Genomic DNA, 22,794 nt, shown 5'->3' on the forward strand with positions numbered 1-22,794 from the left:
CCGATCGCGGGCACTCTGGACGGTCAGGGGGTCAGGGCGGGGCCTTGAGTTCGGGGCTGCGCAAGAGCGCTGCCCACCTGTCCTCGCTGTGTTCATGAATTTTTCATCTCTCCAAGCTTGGGGACGACGAAGAAGAACCACTGGCAGATGTGGAAACGTTGGCTCCTGTTTTCGCAAATGTTTTCGGGCGAACCATCACACCCAATCCTCACGGGAAGTGTACCAATCAAGGTGTAAAGTGCTGTGGCTTGCTCCGACACCAAGATTTTCACGGTGGGTGGACAATTTCTCAGTTTCTGAGACTGTGATCGGACCACGCCAACGCTCTGCTAGGCCTTCGCGCCACACGGCGCTGCCGCGGGAAGGGTCGGCGACTACTCCCGACAAATCAGCGATGACGGGGATGATTGTGGAAGGGGAGGATTTACCCCCCGAACAGTTTACTGAGGAATATGGATGGAAAACAGCATCTTCGAAGAGATCGAGCGCCGTAGCCGGCCGAGTCAACCGCCACGTAAGCACTTCGAGTCAAGCTGGGCATTGCGTCAGCGGGGCTCCCAGCATGAAGGCGGGCAGCTATAAACTGAAGAACCGAATAGTGAGAGCATCCCGAATGCCACCGATGCCAAAGGAACACATCAAAATTGTGATCCGACCAAGGGGAGGACTTAATATAACCAAGACTGGGCCCACCGTCATTGGAAGGGCAATCGTTGAGGCGGCCGGGCTCAACTCGTCAGAGACCAAAAGAGGACGTAATCTGTCCCAACTATCAGCAGAATATCATGGTTGCTAGCACTCCTGAGCGGCACAACGCGGACAAATACTCAAGAATTAGGCTAATTCAGATTGGAGGCAAGGACTTCGAAGTCAGCGCCTACGAAACGGCTCCGCACAGCACGTGCAAAGGTGTCATACGCAACATTGATGCCAATGATGGTCCCGCGGTCCTGGAAAGTAACATTGTCAACGACAGGAATCCGCTAGCCTTAGCAGTGAAGAGAATTAAGAACACGGGTACGGTCATCATCGCATTTGACGGTCTTAAAGTACCAAACTTCGTACGGTACGGCCCGACCTTGGTGAGATGTTTTCTCTACCGCAAGCACATGGACGTCTGCTACGCATGCGGCAAGTTGGGCCACCGAGCGGATGTGTGTCCGAGCCCTGAAGAGTCAATTTGCAGGGGTTGTGGTACACCCAAGCCAGAGGAGTCACATCAATGCTCACCGAAATGTGGCCTATGTGGAGGACCCCACCTGACGGCCGACAAAGACTGCAAGCAACGTTTCCAGATACCATACGTGGTCAGAAGGAGAAGACGAGAACGGGCCAACGAGGAAGCAAGCAAACAAATTCGCAGCACGCCCAGCAACGCGGAACCAGCGATGGAAAGGCGCCCTCGATCCAGGGGACGCTCCCGTTCCAAGAATCGCTCCAGAACCAGAGGCCATTCAAGATCTAGGAGCCAATCCAGAGCTCGGGGACGATCCTTCTCCAACGGGGCGCAGCTGTGCTTTGAATCGCCTGGAGGACCTTCACACCCAGGGACGAAGATCGTCAACGGCAGTCAACCTGGGCCGATCGAGTCCGAGGAGGAGCGCAGGGAAAGCAGGTAACGCGCGAGCGAACGCCAGAGCATGAGCATACCAAAGTAGAAAGTGATAGGATAGCGCAACTAGAAAGAGAGAATGATAAGCTAAGAACCATGATAGAGAAGCTCATTACGGAAATGGCAGAAATTAGAAGAAGCTCTCAGATAGCCGTAAGAAATCAGCCACCCTCATCTAGCAGCAATAGCACGCAATCGGAAGTCCCACGACCCATGGACGTTACCAATGATGAGGGGGATAAGGAGAAACCCGCGCCTAAGAAGCGAGCCATAACTCCATGTGAACAAGTGCCTACCAGGGCGAAATCTGAAGTCAAAGAAATGCTCACAGCACTCAGCGAGAGCGTGAAGCAGATTAACGAAAGGCTGACACACTTCCAGTCAGGTATTTCAGCCATGGAAGAGCGCACTAACCAGAGATTCCTCAAGATTGAAGCATATCTCAACGATACGGTGGTCCCAGCTCTGGCCCCCACGGCTCCTGAACCTCTCGTTCAACGCACGAGGTCTCACAGTCTTCCTAAACTAATAACACACCTCAGCCCAAGCACGATGGCTGCACAAACTAGTACAATTAAAATGTGGCAGTGGAACTGCAGGGGTTACCAACATAAAAAGGCGCCCCTGCAACAATATATTCGATCGCACCCTGAGAAACCGCATGTCATCTTACTCCAAGAAACGCTCACCCCCAGCGTCGCTTTGCCCGGGTATAGCTCGGAGATAAAGTGTAACGATGGGGGGAGGGGTATCGCAACCCTAGTTACTAACAGGGCTACGCACATCAGCCACGATCTAAAGGTGACAGGTAGCAAAATTGAATACATCATGACGGAAATCATTCCAAACTCTTCAATTGGCAATCAGGAAAGCATCTTTATTCTCAATGTCTACAGCAGTCCTAAAGATATGAAGCAAAGATTCAAGTCCCTACTTACCAAAGCTGTCAAACTAGCTCGAGACTCTCCGCTAATCGTTGCCGGAGACTTCAACGCTCCCCATCATGCGTGGGGTTACCACTACAATACCAACAAAGGGGAGAGCCTATGGCGCGAAGCGACAGACCTAGAGTTAACGCTCATCACAGACCCAGCATTCCCGACTAGATGCGGCACATCGACATGTCGAGACACAACTCCGGACCTCACTTTTGTACACAACGCTACGGAACCCACCTGGACTAACTTGAACCAAGACTTTGGTAGTGACCATAATATATTAAGGATCGACTTACGAATTCGGCAGAAGAGACTACGCAAATTTCAGGTCATAGACTGGACGAATTCCGCAAAGTCAGAAAGGAAAGGGTGATTGGAGAAGTGAACCTGGAACAATGGACAGCACAGCTAAGGGAGGATGTTGACGCCGCAACTAAAGAGGTGCTCGCGGATCTCCCTATCGAGCAGATGGACAGCCGACTAGCGCACCTCATAGAAGCTAAACAGTCCCTACTTAACCGGTGGAAGGGCCAGAGACTCAACCGTAGGCTGCGAAAGAAAATTGCCGAAATCAATAAAGCGATAGAAGAGCATTGCAAAACCCTATCCAAACAACAGTGGGATGAGGTTTGCAACTCCATAGATGGCCGAATGAGGAAAGGAGGACCCTGGAATCTACTCAAGCATCTACTAGATAAAACCAACACGAAATCGAATCAGCGCAACACGTTGAGCAAAATTCTGCACGTGGCACAAAACGATTCATCTAAGTCGGAAGTTATTGAGGAGCTAGTGAATAGGTACCTATCCGTCGAGGACACACAGCAGCCGCCCCCTTCTCGATTAGGCTATGCGGGTCCAAGCAACCCCATTTTAGATGCTGAATTCACAATAGCAGATGTGAGGGTGGCTTTATACGACCTCAACGGAAGATCTGCCCCCGGTCCCGACAGGATAACAAACAAGATGCTCCGCAATTTGGATGACGACTCCATAGAGTACTTAACACAACTAATTAATGAGATGTGGAAGAACGGTGAAGTTCCTCGCGAATGGAAGGCCGCTAACACCATTTTAATCCCAAAACCGGGAAAGCCCCCAGGCCTTGAGAATCTACGACCGATTTCCCTCACATCATGCGTGGGAAAGGCTGCTGAACATGTTATACTAAATCGATTATCTCGGTACCTGGAAGAGCACGAGGTTTACCCTCACAGGATGATAGGCTTCCGACATGGTCTATCTACGCAAGATGCCATGCTCCTACTCAAGAACCAAATAATCAGCCACAGGACAAGGGACACGAGAGCAATACTGGGACTAGACATGGAGAAAGCCTTCGATAATATCCATCATACCTTTATACTCAAGACCATTTCAAACCTCGGTTTGGGTAGTCACTTTTATCAATATGTTCAGGCTTTTCTCAGTGGAAGGACGGCAACGCTCAAGGCTGGGGATCTAACATCAGATACAGTGAAGCTTGGCAACCGAGGTACACCCCAAGGAGCGGTCATCTCGCCTACCCTTTTCAATATCTGTATGATAGGTCTCGCCAAAAGACTCGAAGATATCGAAGGCATAGAGTACACGATTTACGCGGACGACGTCACGATATGGTGTACTGGAGGCAGCGACGGAGAAATAGAAGAAAAATTACAAGAAGCCGTTAACGTCACTGAAGAGTACCTCATTCCAACGGGACTGCGATGCTCACCCAAGAAATCGGAACTCCTGTTATACAGACCTAAGAGAAGAGGCCGCAAACCCAGGGGCTGGATTCCTCCAGAGGAGAACGAGATCACGGTCTATACCAAGAGCGGAAGCGTCATCCCAAGAGTTAATTCTATCCGGGTCCTGGGCTTGGTGATAGAATCCAACGGCTCCAATAATCAAACAATACAACGTATCGCTAAGAAAGTGGACAACGCAATCAGGCTCATTAAAAGAGTGACTAACCGCCGACAAGGGCTTGGAGAAGACAACGTCGTAAGACTAGTTCACGCCTTTGTGCTATGTCACTTCGCCTACGTAGCAGCCATGCACGAGTGGCAGAGATCCGAAAGAGACAAACTAAATGTATTGTTAAGGAAGGTAATCAAGGTAGCTCTTGGGCTACCTGTCTACACCGAGACTGACAGGCTCATGCAGCTCGGGATGCACAATACAGTGGAAGAAATAGCAGAGGCACAAGAAAGAGCCCAGTTCATTAGACTCTCCACCACGCGATCAGGACGGCACATCCTCACACGGATTGGTATACCAATAACAGCAATAGATAACAACCATAAAGAAATTCCCAACGATTTGAGGGAGAATATAACAGTTCTGCCTGTTCCAAGGAATGTTCACCCCATTCATAATGTGAGCAGAAGGCAAGCCAGAGCCAAAGCCCTGCTAGAAAAAGCTAAAAATCAGGCTGAAGAATGCTCGTTTGTCGACGCGGCTTTCATGTCCAATAAACGAGCCTTCACAGTAGTACTTGTGAACGGCGAAGGTGAACTCGTCAACTCGGCTTCCACCTACACCACAGAATCAGAAATTGCTGAGCAAGTAGCCATCGCACTGGCGCTTTTAGACCCAAATAGATCGAGGATCCACAGCGATTCTAGGGCAGCCGTCCGAGCATTTGCCAAAGGAGTTATTTCCAGACAGGCTCTGGCAATTCTCAAGGGAAAGGTAATCAAACCACACACGATCATCTGGTTTCCTGCTCACATGGGAGAAATCAACGGTGCTCCCGCGAACCTCAACGAATCTGCCCACAATGCTGCACGAGGACTTGCCAACCGTGCAGCCACAAGGCAAGAAGATGCTGAGGTTTCAGAATGCAGGGATCACCTCCTCTCTTACAACGAGCTAACAAAGCACTTTTACCTAGGACGCAGGGTCTTCCCCCCTCCACACAGTAAACTAAATCGAGCACAGGCCATTACACTAAGGCTCTTACAAACAAGAACCTATCCGAACCCGCTCTTAATTACCAAGATTTATCCGGAGTTCTCTACTCCTACAACATGCCAAACATGCCACGAAACAATAGATCTCACTCATATGCTCTGGCGTTGCTCCGCGTTACGCAGCGACAAGGAAAACACTGAAGAGCGGTGGGACGCAGCTCTGCGCAGTCCGACATTAGAGGGACAATTATGGGCAGTCCAACGGGCCCGCGAAGCGGCCGAAAGACTAGGTCTTTCGGTCCCAACGTGGGAGCGGCCCGCTTCGGGCTAGGAAACTAGCACGACCTATTGGACCTCAATAAAGTTCTTTCATCCATCCATCCATCCAAGCTTCACAACTTCTGCCTGGATTATCAGGTGATTTCCTTGATATACACCTATTATCACGTGGTTTATCGCTTCCTGTGCGTATTTTGTTGTGTTGAATAAAAAAATTCAGTTGATAGCGCTCGTGTCAGCAACAAAACTTTCCTAAACTGCGCCAGAAGACGAAGACACAAGTAAGAAAACATTAAGAACACCACGAGCGCATTACTCGTGTCATCAGTTCTTTGTGTCTTCGAGTGCGTGCTCTGTGTGAAGATGAAGCTTTACCGACTAGTCCAAGTTGCTACGCTGTTCAAGGACTACGGCCTCCACGTTAGCTCTATTGGTAAAGCGACCACCCAATCGCGGATAGGCGTTGGTCCCAGATCGTCAAGTGGGAAGCTTAACTTTCCAAGAAATCCTTTTGGATTTGATTGTAGTTTTGTGCTACAAACGGGTGTACATGCCAATTTTTCCTGTCGCAGTCGAATGCTATCAGATATATGGGCCACTACTGACACGCACACAAAAAAAGAGAAACCATCGTACTCTATAATTTGTCATAAGAGAACGTTTCGGCGAATCCTGGTGCAGAACATATTATTAGAAAAAATAACTCGTCAATGGCAAAACACACACACACACACACACACACACACACACACACACACACACACACACACACACACACACACGCACGCACGCACGCACGCGCACACACACACACACACACACACACACACACACACACACACACACACACACACACACACACACACACACACACACACTTTACCAGAGAAAACCTTTATCAATCCGGCCTCTGGGTCTGGAGTCTTTTTCTGAACAGTTGACAGAATCAATCAATCAATCTGTCACAAATTAGCGGGTTATAAAGCGCGCGCGAGGCCGCTTTCAAACTGCTACGAGACAGAACGGCGCGAACCGCTCGCCAAGAAGCGCGAAAAGACGAAAAAAAAACAAGCATCAAAAGACGCCGGCGCGCCGCATCCTCCTCACCCAATCGAGCCAGGCGCAGACGACGCGATCAAACGCCCGGCAAATCCTGGATGTTTCTGGAAGGAGGGGGGGACGCATCCGCGCGCGATGCCGCCGCGATTCGAACATACGAGAAAGCTCTCGCCCTTTCCCCAGGCTTAGCTGTACTGCACGCAGAAGAAACATCCCGACGCTTCTAGAACCCAGAGGAGAAGGGATAAAAGCGTACAATCGACAGTAGGGAAGTCAGTGAGCGAGGAGACAGTTAGCGAAGGAGTGAGCGAGTCAGTCGGCCCGGTGATGGTGAAGTTACGCTAAGTGTGGCTCCGTTAGCCAAAGAAGACGTGTTTATGATGGTGTGCGGTCGGCCGATCGTCAATTTGGAAGAATTGGATGACGACGCCGTGTGAGCCGTGACAAGTCACGACGACGGTTGAGCTACGACGATCAACGCTGGAGCTGGCGTGAGTGTTTCCTTGAAGAGAAGCATTCGAATACCGTCCAAGTATTGCGGACTGGATACGCCATTGTATATTCAGGACTTTTAACAGTCATTGAATAGTTGTAATGCATGCGATTGCATTTGTAGCGTGTGATCTGTTTGTTTAGCTCCCGTTGTGTAAACACCATCTGAATTATATTGTGAAGTTGTAACTGGTACCAGCCGAGTGTGCATGTGTTTGTGTTATTTGTATTGCCTTAACTGAGAATATATTTCGTTTTCGTTTGTGTTATCGACTCTCGGCTCTGACTCGGTCTTTGGACCACAACCGGCGTTCGCTGGCGCACCAAAGGACCAACTCTAAATTGTCCGCGCTTTCGTGGTGCGTTTTCGGAGGGCCGTGACGCCAGCCCTTAGAATCCGCCCGGCGATTGCCGTCCCCATTAACGGGATTAGTGACAATTATTCTGGCGTCCGCGACAGGACCTTTTTGGTGCAAAAGTGTGTCCAAAGTAGGGAGAAAGAGCCTTGAGACGTTGATAGTGCTTGCGAACGATTTTGAGTGTTGCACCGCGTTCTCGCTAACCTGTGTGCAGAGAGTGTTTTTGAATTCGAAGTTAGGCAGAGATTTTGTGCACGCGGCTAGGTTTTGTTTGACGGGCATCATGGATCTCGAGAAGTTAGTTGCCCTTGGTGAGAAGATGGGTTTGTCTGGGGCCGAACTACGGAAGTGGGTCAGCCAAAAGGAAAAAGAAGAAAAAGAAAGAGTTAAGGAAGAGAGAGCAGCAGAGCTCGAGAAAGAGAGGCTGGCAGCTGAGAGGGATAGAGAAGAAAGAGAGGCGCAGATGGCTGAGAGAGAAAGGCAACGGCAGCACGAATTGGAACTCGAACGGCTCCGTTTGCAACAGCGCATAGAGACTCCCGTGCAAGCTAGAGTGGAGAGCAGCGAAAGGGAAGATCATAGCTTCCGTTTGAACCCAAGCAAACTGCTTGTGGCGTTTGATGAGAGGAAAGATGACCTTGATGCATACCTGCACAGGTTTGAGACTATAGCTAGAAGCCAAAATTGGCCGGAGCAGCAATGGGCAACAGCTTTGAGCACTTGTTTGAGTGGCGAAGCGCTCAGTGTGTACGGTAGGCTGACACCTACCGATGCAGCTAATTACACGAAAGTGAAAGCTGCTTTGCTGAAGCGATTCCGATTCACCGTGGAAGGCTTCCGTGATCGGTTCCGTACGGGAAAGCCAGCTGATGGCGAGACGGCAACGCAGTATGCCGCGCGGCTCAGCCATTATTTTGACAGGTGGATCGAACTTTCAGAGACGGCACAGGAGTACGGTGAGCTTAGAGAGCTTTTAATCAGAGAGCAATTTCTCACCAGTTGCCACCCGAGCCTGTCACTGTATCTGAAAGAGAGGCGAGCCAAATCGCTTGAAGACATGCTTGAATTGGCCGATCAATTCTTGGAAGCGCAAGGTGGCACGAATCTGGCCAAAGTAAAAAAGGAAGTTCACGAGGAGTCGAAGAAATCGGCACCTGAAGAAAACAAGCGTGCACCGGAGAGTGTTCCGCGATGCTTTCTGTGTAACCGCGTGGGTCATCGCGCTAACAGTTGTCGGACTAACTTCTCACGCCCCTGTGTGAAGTGTTTTAAATGTGGTCAGACCGGACACAAAGCCGACGCATGTCGAAGTGATGTGAGTAAAGTCCACCAAGCAGCTTGTGCGTATGCCCCGCCAAACGAGGAAACAGAAGCGATCAAAGATGAATTGGCCGAGGTGAAAAGCGGGAAGAAGATGGATTTCATTGGTGCTGCGGTGAAAACAGACAGAAAGAAAGAAATGCCGACAGTTAAGGGGAAAGTTGGTGGAAAGGAAGCCACGGTATTAAGAGATAGTGGATGCACTACTGTGATCGTACGAAAGAAATTGGTCCGAGAGAGTGACTTCACAGGCAATTCCACCCCGGTTCGCTTGCTTGATAGTTCCATTCGAATGCTTCCCGAAGCCAAGATTGAGGTTGAGACCCCTTACTTCAGCGGGAGAGTTACTGCCCTGTGCATGGATAACCCCCTGTTTGACCTAATCGTGGGAAACATCGACGGAGCTCGAGGGCCATACGATCCTGAACGTTTGGGAGAAGCCCCGAAGATGGAGCCCTCGTCAGTTCGGGAACCGCGACAAAAAGGAAGCGCGGAAGGGAATCCCATGAAGGATGCCGCCCGAGCTCAAATTGAGGCCGAGGTATCACGGAATATCAGTGAGGAAGCTCCAACGGTCACTGTACCGCCCGTGAAGACGCGCCGAGCAGGTGACATTGCAACTAAGCGACCACCATCATCTGCGGCTCAAAAGATGACGAAGGTGGTCCTCCAATCAAAACACCACGACGCGCAGAAGTCGGCGAAGCACCGCGAACGTTCTAACGAACGCGACCACGCCTTGCCGGTGTCGAATGTGTCGACGGCAGCAGAGACGCCCCCTCCGGCACCGTCAAATGGAACGGCTCGCAAGAAAAAGAAGAGAAACAAAAAGAGAGCGAGCGAGCACCGAAAGAAGGGGCGCAAGCGCGGCACGATTTAAACATTACAGGGTGTTGGAATTGAATTTGTTTGAAGTGTTTTGAGTTTGAAAGTGTTTGAAGTATTATTATACCCAGTGTCGAGTGTGTATGGCTAGTGAGCCGAAGAGCTACTTGCGTTATTTTATGTGTACAATGCTATTGATATAACTGTATATGCATTATAATTGAAGAGCTTTGCTTTGTGCGTTCGCATTGTTTATACGAAATGTATGATGGCGTCTTGTACTTATGTACTTGTGTTTATCTTTTGTATGTCGTGACATTGAAATGCCCTGTGAATTATATTAGGAGCTCTATTGTGAATGTGACGCGCATTTTGTGTGGACTGAGTTATGGACTCTGTATGTGGGACATTTTTGGATGTGTATGTGCGCGCTAATTTGTGTTGTTTGAATATTATGTGATAATATTCTTGAAGTGGGGGGCAGTGTCACAAATTAGCGGGTTATAAAGCGCGCGCGAGGCCGCTTTCAAACTGCTACGAGACAGAACGGCGCGAACCGCTCGCCAAGAAGCGCGAAAAGACGAAAAAAAACAAGCATCAAAAGACGCCGGCGCGCCGCATCCTCCTCACCCAATCGAGCCAGGCGCAGACGACGCGATCAAACGCCCGGCAAATCCTGGATGTTTCTGGAAGGAGGGGGGGACGCATCCGCGCGCGATGCCGCCGCGATTCGAACATACGAGAAAGCTCTCGCCCTTTCCCCAGGCTTAGCTGTACTGCACGCAGAAGAAACATCCCGACGCTTCTAGAACCCAGAGGAGAAGGGATAAAAGCGTACAATCGACAGTAGGGAAGTCAGTGAGCGAGGAGACAGTTAGCGAAGGAGTGAGCGAGTCAGTCGGCCCGGTGATGGTGAAGTTACGCTAAGTGTGGCTCCGTTAGCCAAAGAAGACGTGTTTATGATGGTGTGCGGTCGGCCGATCGTCAATTTGGAAAAATTGGATGACGACGCCGTGTGAGCCGTACAAGTCACGACGACGGTTGAGCTACGACGATCAACGCTGGAGTTGGCGTGAGTGTTTGCTTGAAGAGAAGCATTCGAATACCGTCCAAGTATTGCGGACTGGATACGCCATTGTATATTCAGGACTTTTAACAGTCATTGAATAGTTGTAATGCATGCGATTGCATTTGTAGCGTGTGATCTGTTTGTTTAGCTCCCGTTGTGTAAACACCATCTGAATTATATTGTGAAGTTGTAACTGGTACCAGCCGAGTGTGCATGTGTTTGTGTTATTTGTATTGCCTTAACTGAGAATATATTTCGTTTTCGTTTGTGTTATCGACTCTCGGCTCTGACTCGGTCTTTGGACCACAACCGGCGTTCGCTGGCGCACCAAAGGACCAACTCTAAATTGTCCGCGCTTTCGTGGTGCGTTTTCGGAGGGCCGTGACGCCAGCCCTTAGAATCCGCCCGGCGATTGCCGTCCCCATTAACGGGATTAGTGACACAATCAATCAATCAATCAATCAATCAATCAATCAATCAATCAACCAACCAACCAACCAACCAATCAATCAATCAATCAATCAATCAAATATTTATTTCCAACAATTCGTTTCAATTTGTTGGGGGTTCTCCAACCGAAAGCCTGTTATAAACAGCTTGAAAGTGCCTGAAGGCCCTTTATGACAGCACGACAGTCATCTTACAGAAAGTGTGTAGTACACTTCCAGGAAGTGTACTACAGGAAGTGTGTAGTCACAGAAAGTGTGAATTGTGTGTAGTAATTACAGCATATTAGAATTAGCTTGTATTTAACAGCTGTCATTGCACACGCTTATATTATATTAAAAAGCACTGAACAGCGCAACTCTGTGTCATGACCAAAGCTATAATAAATATAGTAAGTATAACAAGAAGGAGAACAATACATTGGTAACAGTTTCAGCGATCCATTCACATCCCCATCTCCGCTTCATGGAACTACTGAGGAACAGAAATGCTGCCGCATTTCTTTCCGTGTTAAGGCATGAACGTCAATGCCTTCGTTTTCATATTTATTGAGAAGTGAGGGAACATGGTAGATTAGTGATTGCATTAGGTAATTAGTGCGCCTTTTCAGGACAAGTCATACTGTTAAATTTGCCTGCTCCTCCACTCTGATTTGCCCAGAGAGCTGCTCTCGATCTAGGATTGGCTCAGGGTACCGTCGTTGCTAAAATTCCACAATAGTGCGGCATTCGACTATGCCCGAAGTAGCACCCCAGCTGGGCTTACTAAAAAGTATTCGTTAGAGAGAAAAATAATTCACGAAAGGCGCGGAAGCGGCCGACAGGGATAAAGACGACGAAAACAAGCGCCGATTTTCAACTTTCTTTACAGCGAAGCCGTGTAGGACTATAGGTCCCGTGGTTTCTTTCCTGTGCGTCATCAGAAACGTATGTGCCTCACAAACTGGGCAAACCCACAAGTGACCACCGGTACACTAAAAACGAAGGCAATGCGCGGGCGGCAAACTATAAGACCCCACATGAAACGCCAAGCGCCTGTGGCAAACCACACAAGGCGAGGCATGTCGGAAAGCGGCAAAAAGACGCAAGTATATGTATTATGTTGCTCAAATGGAAAGGGAACATACGCTACATTCAAAATCATCGCCCAACCACTCCGTATAGATGGATAACCCGCGAAGCTGAAGCGTTCGCCTCCCCCCCCCCCCCCCCCCCCCCCCCCCCCCCCCGGGGTTTATGACTGGGTTGATCCCGACGGTTCATTCGGTTCTTTCTCAATGATTGGTTACGTCTGTCCAGAAATCTTAATTGGTGTTTGCCGCCCTTGTGTTCCCTCCTTCATTTTTAGTGGACCAATCGTGAGTAGTATATAGGTTTTCCCAATTCCTGTTGCACATACGTGCTGGGAATTTTTGCGAAGACAGGCGAACTATAGGTGGCGCGCCGTGCTTTTCAAGATGGCGCCAGGAGGAGGGTCAACCCGATTGTTAGCATAGGAACAGATAGGACGTGCGGACGTACGGACGATGCCACTTTCACCGGATGAAGTTATGAGCTGCGCTGAAATGGATATGAGACTAAAATACTTTCCCAAACCATGGAAAGTGCTAAGTACTCGCCACCTAATTATTTGCTGCGAAGTGAAAGGTTATATTTCAGCTCCGTTACCGTGCATAACGATGCTTTGCGAAATCCTGTGCGTGCTACATAAACCTGTATGAACTAGAATTGACGTATGAGCTGAACGGCACTCCGAGGTAGTACGTACCGAGCCTGCCTGACGGATTTGCCGTAGTAGTAGGCCGCCAGCGAGTAGCGCCATCGCTGCTGCGCGTGATGATGGCTTGCAAACATAGAAGTGTTCTGCGATAATACTCCTTCGTCATTACTTGCGCAGTCGGAAACGCGGAGTTACGTCTTCAACGGAACACAAGCATTTAAAGGGGTCATGAAGCACCCCTTGGGCTGATTGAAAAAACACATCCTGCGGAAAGCTGACACGGCTATGAACTGCTCTGCCAAATATTACAGTCGTGCGCGCCGCGTAATGGCCACAAGCGGAGCGCGAAGTTGCCGTTTCCCCAGGCACCCTCTTTTCAAACAGAGGCCGGTTCTCACTCTCGTCGGTGGGCGGGGCGTCTGTCCGCTGTACGTCGCAAAGACATAGCATGCTTATTGGCCGATAGCCGACGTAAATCGAGAGCGGCGTTCGGATCAGATGCGCTTCTTGCCGCGGAATGCCGCCACTTGCCGGCGCCACACTCGCACAAGCGAATCACAGCGGGAGAGCGATCGCGTTTCATGACGCGCGCTGGCGTAACTTCTTTCCCCCATGCCATCCCTCCCTGTCTAGCTTCCAGTGCGCTCGTCGGCACGAGAAAAGAGAGAAAGCGCTGGGAGGTGCGCCAAACCCCCGTAACTCCGCTGATTCTTGACGGATTCGAGAAATTTTTGCGGCAATCGATTCGGGAGGCAGTACACTCCGATACTGAGGCCATTAGATCATTACTTGGAAAAGTGGTTCATGACCCCTTTAACATGCCATTCAGTAGCGCTTGTGTCACAGCCATGCTGAGACTGTAGCCGTGTGTACTTCACTCGCATGTTGCAGGTTCGATCAGCACGATCGAAACATGAATATCGAAAAGAGTGCACACGTGTGCTTTTCGCAACGTCGAAGAAGTTCGCCGAGAGGCGTGAATTGTGGCCGTGACTGCACGCTCCATCGCTCTAACCATTTCGCTTCGCTGGTCGAGCTCGAGCGTGTTGGCGATGCGGCGCTCCATAATATCCACAATAATTGTGATACATGCAATGCACAAGAGGAACTATGCTTTTATTTTGATCTCGCTCAAGGATATTACACATTAAATACAACCAAAGTGACTTACGAGTTACGAGCGTGAAAGAACATTAACGCACGAGGGGACGTGAAGTGCAACTCGCTCGTCGTGAGTTAGCAGCTGGTGGTTCATCGTCGCTATCTCTCGGTGCTTTCACAGTCTTCTACGTCCAGTGAAAAATCCTCGTCGTCAAGATGGTTTCTTTCAACATCACTGCTGAAAGCAATCTGAAGAATTTCCTCCGCCGAACGACTTCGACCACTCCGCGTCACCACGTTTACAATTAGAGAGACGTCTGGGCGCGGAGAACGTTTTGCTCTCAGACCGGTCAACAAGCAAATCGCTTGCAGTGTGCTGCCACCTATCAACAAACGTACAAAAACAAGCGGCGCAGCGGTGGCTATGAAACCCAACACCACCAACACAGTGGCGAAGGACGGCGTGGATGGAAAGCGTTCGCTCCACGAAAGGCGTCGAGCAGACGCGTCCTCGAATGATTGAAACGTCGCTCGCACGATTCCTAACATGCTTATGTATCCTTACTGTATCCTAGCATGCTTATGGGATACAACTATATGTGACGACAAGATTAACACATCAGCGCTAGTTTGTGTAGTGAGCCGTTGTTATTTTAATTGTCTGGAGGAACGGTGCATGCACAACTGTATCGCCGCTTCCCGAACATACCAAGCAGCTTCATGACAACGTTATGTAACTTCGTATGTGATACTGCCAAACAATAGTGTTGTACAATGCGTAAATTTAGTGTATATTATTGGCTGCGCGACAAGCTTACTTTTCAAATCTGGTTGGTGAATTTTCTGTCTTTTTTTTTTCTTTTTGCATAATTCAGCAGTTGTATCATTCCTATTCGAAAAATATTCGATTCAATTCGCACTTGGGTCTCATTATTCGAATTCGCTTCGAATTTGAAAACTTTATATTAACACGCCCGTAGTATTAAACACAATCATCATCATCATCACCCTGCTTATGTCCACTTTTGGACGAACGCCCTCGCCAACAATTGACAAATACATTCTTGTCTTGAGCCAGCCGACCTGACGGCCAAGCGGGTAAATTTCGTGATTTCACCACGCCTACCTAATTTGCTGTATTCCTCAACGGCACTCCTCTTTTCTTGGTGCTCATTTTGAATATTTGTTAAGATGTGCTAAAGTTACAGACTACACGAAGTCAGGGAAGACACACGGAACGAAGAAGACACGAGCGTATTTTACTGTTTCTCGTAAGTCCCGACTTGTCACACACGTATAAATTTCTTTAAAGATACACGTTAATTCTTTTTTTGGAGAGTCGTATTCCGGACTTTCCGGAGCGCGTTTAACGACCTTCAGAGAGAGTTGACGAGAGAGCTGCATATTTGACAAGTAGGGACCTACCAGAAACAGTAAAATGACTCTTTTTTTTTTCTTTTCCTTATAGTGTACCTTGTAAAATTAGCGCGGATTAGTAATTATGCGGTAACCAACTAGCCTAATATCTTACTACATTGCTGACCCATTCAGGAATTCAGTGTAACTCTGTAACAGAAACCCGGTTGCCTGCAGCTCCATTTTTGCCCCTCCTAGCGTAAATCACAGTCGGGTACAACTTCAGAAGTCCGCGGCATATCCTCCTCCTCAAAGGCATCCTCAAAGTCATATCACACAAGCCCGCACCAATGGGCGCGCAAAGCAGACTGACGTCACGAGCCGGAGGGCCGGTGACTTCGCCTTCGGAAAGCATTGCCGAGTGTGCATGGGTGGGACGATTTCTTTAGTCGTGGCGGCGATCGGCTGCCGCGCTTCGGTCATCTGGGTGGGGCCTCTCTGGAATTGTTGCACCCGACTATGGAATATGAATTAGTCCTTTTAACGTCACGCTTAAGATCTTTTGTCATATCTACCTCGGCGTGGTAATCAATCGACTGTTCTCAACATTCTTTGTTAAAGGGACACGAAACAGGAAAACTATGCTTCTCGCAAGAGTGAAATTACCCTTTAGCAATATACCAGAGTGTCCACTCGTGTCAATAGAAGACGCTTGATTAAGCCATGAAACGCGTAAAAAGAAAATGTAAATGTCGAAGCCATCACCCTGGAATTCCTGCACCGACTGGCCGTGACGTGATAGATTTTGACGCTGTCTGCAAGGTAGGAGCTACACACTTCTTCATCGGTAAATACCATTTACTATACGTTACACTGGGATTCAATCACCCTGGAATTCCTGTACCGACTGGCCGTGACGTGATAGATTTTGACGCTGTCTGCAAGGTAGGAGCTACATACTTCTTCATCGGTAAAATACCGTTTACTATACGTTACACTGGGATTCAATCACCCTGGAATTTCTGTACCGACTGGCCGTGACATGATAGATTTTGACGCTGTCTGCAAGGTAGGAACTACATACTTCTTCATCGGTAAATACCGTTTACTATACGTTACACTGGGATTCAAGTGCAGAAGCAACCTTCAGTTGCTCTTTCACTAATGAATCGGTGATGGCGAAATTAACCACAATAGAGCATAGTTATTTTAACTAAAGTGTAAACTAATTCACTGTTTCACCTTAGTGTCTCTTTAACCGGGAATCTCTTTCGTCGTGTGTTAATAGGTACCCCCAACTCTGCCTACGCTCATTCATCTCAGTTTATCATTAACTATTTGCATCCTTTTGTTTTTCTTAGTTTCTTATACTCTATAGTTGTCCCCATTTTTTGTGTATGCTACACGAGGGTGACTCCGCGCTCGCGTGTGTATTTGTCTTTGACGAATCACCATGTTTTTCAAGTAGAATTCAAAATCTACACGAATAGTAAAATTTCTGTTATCCTTGTGTATTATTTACTTGCGGCGATTGTCAGTGAAATGCCTGAGTGTGAACTCCAGAAGACTGAGTATTCACAGTCGATGAGTCGGATTGTCAAAACAAGTCATGTAGATTTTTCTTCATTGCAGAAAGAACGAGCACTGCATAAAAGCAGCTAAAAGTTTGACGAGGCACGGCTAACCCCACGAATGCCAGTATCGGTCAGCAGTTACAAAAAAAAAAAAAGAAATACAGAACGTGCAGACAAAAAAGTACAAAAATTGTTTTGCAGGAGCAATAACAATCTATCATGTACGTAGGCGGGAACACAAAAATATATTTAAAAGTACACGTATTTCATGGCTTAAACATATTATGCAAAACAGTTATTTACGCAACTAAATGTATGAAACAAAATTAGTCGTGCGACATGGTCAACAAATTTCTTCATAAAAATATTAGAAATGCTATATGACAAATGGAATGTTTTCGTTTTTCATTTTTTCTTGTCCTGGTGTTACAGTGACAACGCTGTTTGAGTCTTTATCTTCTTTTCTGTTTTTCTTTTTTTATCGCCCTATGTTATTGCGAGAAATTTTGTGAGTTGTACGTTCGATCGCTACGAGAGCTAAGGAGATAGCCGGCGCCTTATTCGTGCGCCAACATCTCCTGAAAACATATCAGTAATAAACAAAAAAAGCGACGCGATCACATCCAAGCTTCTCACAATTCAACACCCGTGCAATCTGTAATTTCAATTTCGTTTATTACTGTGAGAGGGTAGACTCTGTACTATAGCTGGTTCGTTCTCAGCCACACGTATACGCACGTATAGTCTCCAGTTTCTTTTTGCAAACAAAACCAAACGCCATCGCGAAGATCCCATGCCATATAGTGTCAACAGATATTGTGCTGTACACTCATGCAACAAAGCAGGCAGTGAAAATCTTTATTTGTGTATCTATTTCTTCACATAGCGGACGTGTGATGCACTCGTTGTAACGGAACTTCCTTATAACGCGACAGCATGCACGGGCCCTTCGTCAGTACTGATGTGGAGTGTAAATTGAGAAAGGCACGTCTAACAGAATTAGCTAGCTTATATAAAGATCAGCCTAATTTATAACTTATACCGCGTGATCGATATACATTTATATCTCACAAACAGCTTAATAAAATAACACGCGAAATAGATGTGACCGGTTTGTAACACTTGTCGCTTTATTTACCTTATCGCATTGTAAAATTTGCCGCGTTAAAACAAGCATACGATGGACAACCACGATCAAAAGACGTAGCACAGTTTTAAGACGTCACTGCAATGACAAGCAGCTTTATGCATGCGCTAAAGAGAAGCTGCGCTCAGAAATTATAGATCGTGTAATTTGAATTTTCTATTATGAATGACGAACATATACATTGAATAACCTTGTCGACTTACCAATCGCGAAGTGCTTCTCCGTGTTGAGTGAATACCGAGTGCAACTTATGATAACGGCTTCTTGTTATAGAGCATCGAGCGGTGTATCTGAATATGTGTGACGTCTTTTTATAATGGTTTTCCACAGCATGCTTGCTAATTCGCAACCAGCTTTACAATGCGGCCAATTGGATAATGACAAGTGATGTCACAAACCCGTCGCTCTATCTCGCATGTCATTCCATTGAACTGTTTCGGAGATTGCTCTCGCATAATTATTGCGGTAATGTAAATTCGTATATTGCGGTTTAACTAAGAAATTAAGCTGCGCTTTATACAGTTTTCTGAGAAATGATATGCCCTTTTATAGATACTCTCCGCATTGAAGCGAAAACTCGCGAACAATCCGAGCATGCGGCTGCGTTATAAAGAGGTTTCGACCTAGTATGCACGCACGCGTAAGTACAATCGCGCAGTTCGTAGTATCGCGAGGGACAGCTGAGGCCACGGCTGCTGCACCGACGCTGTCACAATCTAAACGGCCGGAAGAACGACACCACAATAGCTGGCTTCTGCGGTACTCGCCTAGTTGCTCGACTGTTTCCGAATTGATATGTGAGCGCACGTTATTATAAAAGGCGCGCGCTCGGACCCCGATGTACGGCGATATAAACTGCACTTGCGTTGACGCTAGCAAGCTCACTGCGCCAGTGACCGATCGAGCGTGATGCTCCGATGGAAAGAAAGGAAAAATAACGCGGGGGAGAGGTCGTAAGTGGGAGGAGAGAGGCACTCGATCGGCTGGTTAACCACAGACAGTGCGCGCGAGGCGCAATAGAGGACAGCTTCACCGCCCGGCTCGCCCGTTTCATGCGGAGCAGCTGGCTTCATCTTTTTTTTTTTCCATCCCCTAGATGCGCGATGTACGAGTGTGACCATCAATCTCGTCTCATCTCGCCACCGAAGCGTCGACATAGCGTGAGATGGACCGTACACGTTCATGCCGCGAAGGGCAGTCAAAGCGCGATCAAGAGGGCACGGCGCGGCGCTAGCCTTGCGTATCACGCATGTAACCCGCATGGATGTGAACGGTGTCGCACGAAAACGACTCTCCGTGCGAAGAACGCGTCCGCAAGCACAGATCTGCACCGTGTGCGCAAGCAAAGAGAGATGAGTGGGAAAAAAAACCGCATGCACTGACCATAAATTACGAGCGACGACGACGGGAAGATCCTCCAAACTTGGTCATGCTCGGTGAAGCTGCAGCGCTGGTGTGGCCGCCTCCGTTCTCTTTAGGGATTCCAGTGGACAGATAAAATACTTCGCCCGGCTGATGAAGGCGGGTACGTGTGTTGCTTGCCCGCTTTTGCGCGACGCTGCGACGCCCGCTTGCTAGCTGCAGGCCTCGCCTTTAGCTAGCCGCGGCTATGCGGTCATTTAAATAAACTCGGCCCGAACCTTCGCAGAGGGAGGAAAACAAAAAAATGAAACGGCAAGCAGCGCGAGCGCGCGGCACGCCGCGCAGCTAGTCGCGTCGACGACGACCCACACCCTCGTGGTTGTGGGGGCTGGCTAGCGCTGCTAGCCCTTCCAAGACCGCCGCCGTTGTGCCTTTTAGCTTTTATTGTTTCCTTTATTTTTTGTTTGCTTGTGCGCAAAAAAACCTCGCGCTGAGGAGGCGTGGGCTGGCCGCTGGCGCGAGTTCGCGATGACACGCCGCCGCTGCCGATAGCAGCGGCTCTCGTTTCGCGCTTTCTTTCCAGAGACGAAAAAACGATGTCCTTTCTTTTGCTTCCGACAAGGCATCAACCTCTACGGCGCATCAGCTGATTTATCTCCCTACACAGCGAGCGAGACGTATAGTGTTAAAACTGCATTTAGTGAAATCATTAAGAGCCACTCTCGGCATCGCGTGAGACCGCATGCGCCGTGTCATAAATGTGGCGCTGCGATCGCCTTCTGTAAACGCATGCTGCAACAACACGCAGTTTATTAGCGCATCACAAACGAAGCGTACGAAGGTCAACGCATTGATCTTGTTGAGTATGCGTCGGTTTTTAACAAGGAGGTCAAATTCTTTTTTTTTAACCTTCTTGATTTTTATCGGTATTTAGAGTATTTATGCCACACGCTGTTTTCCACCCACCAAAAAAGTAAAGTAGTTTTTCTTTTTTTTAAAACGTGGTGGCTCGACCCCTGGGGCCTTGCTCGACGGAAATCAAACTAAAATATTTTAATAAACCATACATATAACATTTTAATTTTGAAGAAATATGAAGCGCTATGGCTCTATACAGCCAATAATACACTATTTTAATAAACCACTTATAGGATATGCAGTTATTAAAAAGTACGTAGTAATATTACACGAATATTTCTCCTAAACATACAAACTACTTAAAAATCGTCTAAAAAAAACTGATAACGAAACACGCAGCATTTGAAGTCAAGCCAAGCCGCTCAAGTCAAGTGGCTTCCAGCGCTAGTTGCCGGACTCTTTTGGCAGCGGCTGGTGGAATCGGTGAATTTGCTTTAGAGCCCTGTTTGAGCGTCCCGTCGGCTTCACGTCGTGTTTTGCTGTCATGAATGCGGTTTGAGAAACGCAACACACTCCCCGTGAAGGACCTGCGACCAAGGGGACCACTCGATTGCTTGTTCGGGTCATCGCCAGCGGTATGTATCGATTCCGGAGGTTTTTTTTACGATGCCGATCGTGTCCTGACACCGACGCCGCGATTTGCTGTCACTCTCGCTCATCGCAACCCCCTAGTGCCTGCGCAGGTGTTATAACACTGATTTCGCGATTGGGCTAGGGTTTCCAGTGATCGCGGCCGAGCCCGCCGGCTGTTCGCTTTCGCATTGCATCGAGTTGCGTACCACCGCTCGGTTTCTCGTACTACACCGCATTTATTTCCCTGTTTATCTCTTTCCAGATAATCCGGCACCATGTCTGCTTCAGCCATTTACATACTGGACCTGAAGGGCAAGGTAGGTAATCGTTTGTACCTTGTCAGCGGCGTTTTTTTTTTTTTTTTTTTTCCGATTGCCGAGCTTTCGTATGGACGGTGCTCATGCGGTGCGGTGCTCATGCGGTGCTTCTCTGCTTCAGCCTTGGTCATCGACATCGTCAACTGACTTCACTGCTCTAATTACTGCGGCGGCGTAGCGGTGTGATGTGTGAATGGCACGGCCGCGGCGTTAGAAGTTTCTGTGCTTCTAGTGGGCGTGGTCTCGCTGACGTATGCTCAACGGAGCTATACGAGAGCACACTATTTAGACGGGCTTTCACCGTTTACCGTCCTTACACCGTTTAGACGGGCTTCTACGGAGTGAGCCGGCGCCTGTTTGTTGCCAGGCAACGGTCCGAAACCATATAAACCAGTAAATCAAAGAAACGAAATTCGCTGAGCCGTACCGAACAGTCCATGTGAGCTTGTTATGAATAACTGTCACTAACGAATCAAACTATTTACCGATTGACAAGCATGCTAATGATTGCTTAAGAGTGCATTACCTCTGTGTAGACCAGTAGGTTGACGTGAATTAGTTCATCTTATCTGTGACAGCGTGGTCAAAATGAAGCCTTTATATTATCGCTACTGGAGTAAAACATGCCAAGGATTGCTTAAAAGACTACATTACCTTTGAGTAGACCAGTAGGTTCACTTATGAATCGGTTTCTGTTATCTGTGATAGCATCATCAAAATGAAACCTTAATCTTAAACATTCTTTGTACACCATCTTCATATTTGCGTTTGAGGCATACATAAGTTAGCATCCTCTGTATGGCATAAGCTGGCTGTCAGAGTGCCGAGTGTTTGGATGAACTCTGGGGAACCGTTTGTTCAAAGAAGTGACAGTTAGTTCACATACTGTCGGTAAACTTGCAGGATAACGTAACATACAAAAAGTATAGTTGTGATTGGTGTTCGTGCAAATCTGTATCTACCTTTGCACCTGGCGTGGTCACTTACTCATTAAGTTGTTGCACTGCCAAGCCGGAGGTCACAGGTTTGATTCCTAGCCACGTTTCAGTGGGTATGAAATGCAAGCATGCTCGTGTACTTAAGTTTATGAACACATTACATAACCTCAGGTGGTAAAAATTAATTGTAGTCCTCTACTCTGCAGCATGCTTCATAATTGTATAGTGGTTTTGGCACCTAAAAGCTTCAGAATTCAGATTCAACGCTTCATGAACACTGTGCTTTTTGCTGCTGAAAGTGACGTTGCGCTTGATACCCGACCACTTTGGCGACACACTGATGGGGATGTAATTTAAAGGTGCCCATGTACTGGACTTTTGGTGCGGTTGAAAGAGCTGGTGGTAGACAAAATTATCTGGATTCCTCCGCTTCAGCTTCTGTTGTAGCTCCTGCGATGTCTTAGTCTGTTAAGTTGTCCCTGAAATGGT

General features: G+C 48.0%; 1 protein-coding gene across 1 annotated transcript in view; it reads left to right on the forward strand.

The window, feature by feature from the left end:
- Positions 1-20,834: 20,834 nt before the first annotated feature.
- LOC119405358 (AP-1 complex subunit mu-1) overlaps positions 20,835-22,794 on the forward strand; it is a 35,857-nt gene continuing 33,897 nt past the window's right edge. The window contains exons 1-2 of the mRNA XM_037672197.1: positions 20,835-21,052; positions 21,313-21,367. Coding sequence (XP_037528125.1) covers positions 21,326-21,367 — 42 coding nt within the window. The 5' untranslated portion in view covers positions 20,835-21,052; positions 21,313-21,325. The remainder of the gene's footprint in view (positions 21,053-21,312; positions 21,368-22,794) is intronic.

Source organism: Rhipicephalus sanguineus, chromosome 9, assembly GCF_013339695.2.
Source record: "Rhipicephalus sanguineus isolate Rsan-2018 chromosome 9, BIME_Rsan_1.4, whole genome shotgun sequence".
Classification (NCBI taxonomy): Eukaryota; Metazoa; Arthropoda; class Arachnida; order Ixodida; family Ixodidae; genus Rhipicephalus; species Rhipicephalus sanguineus.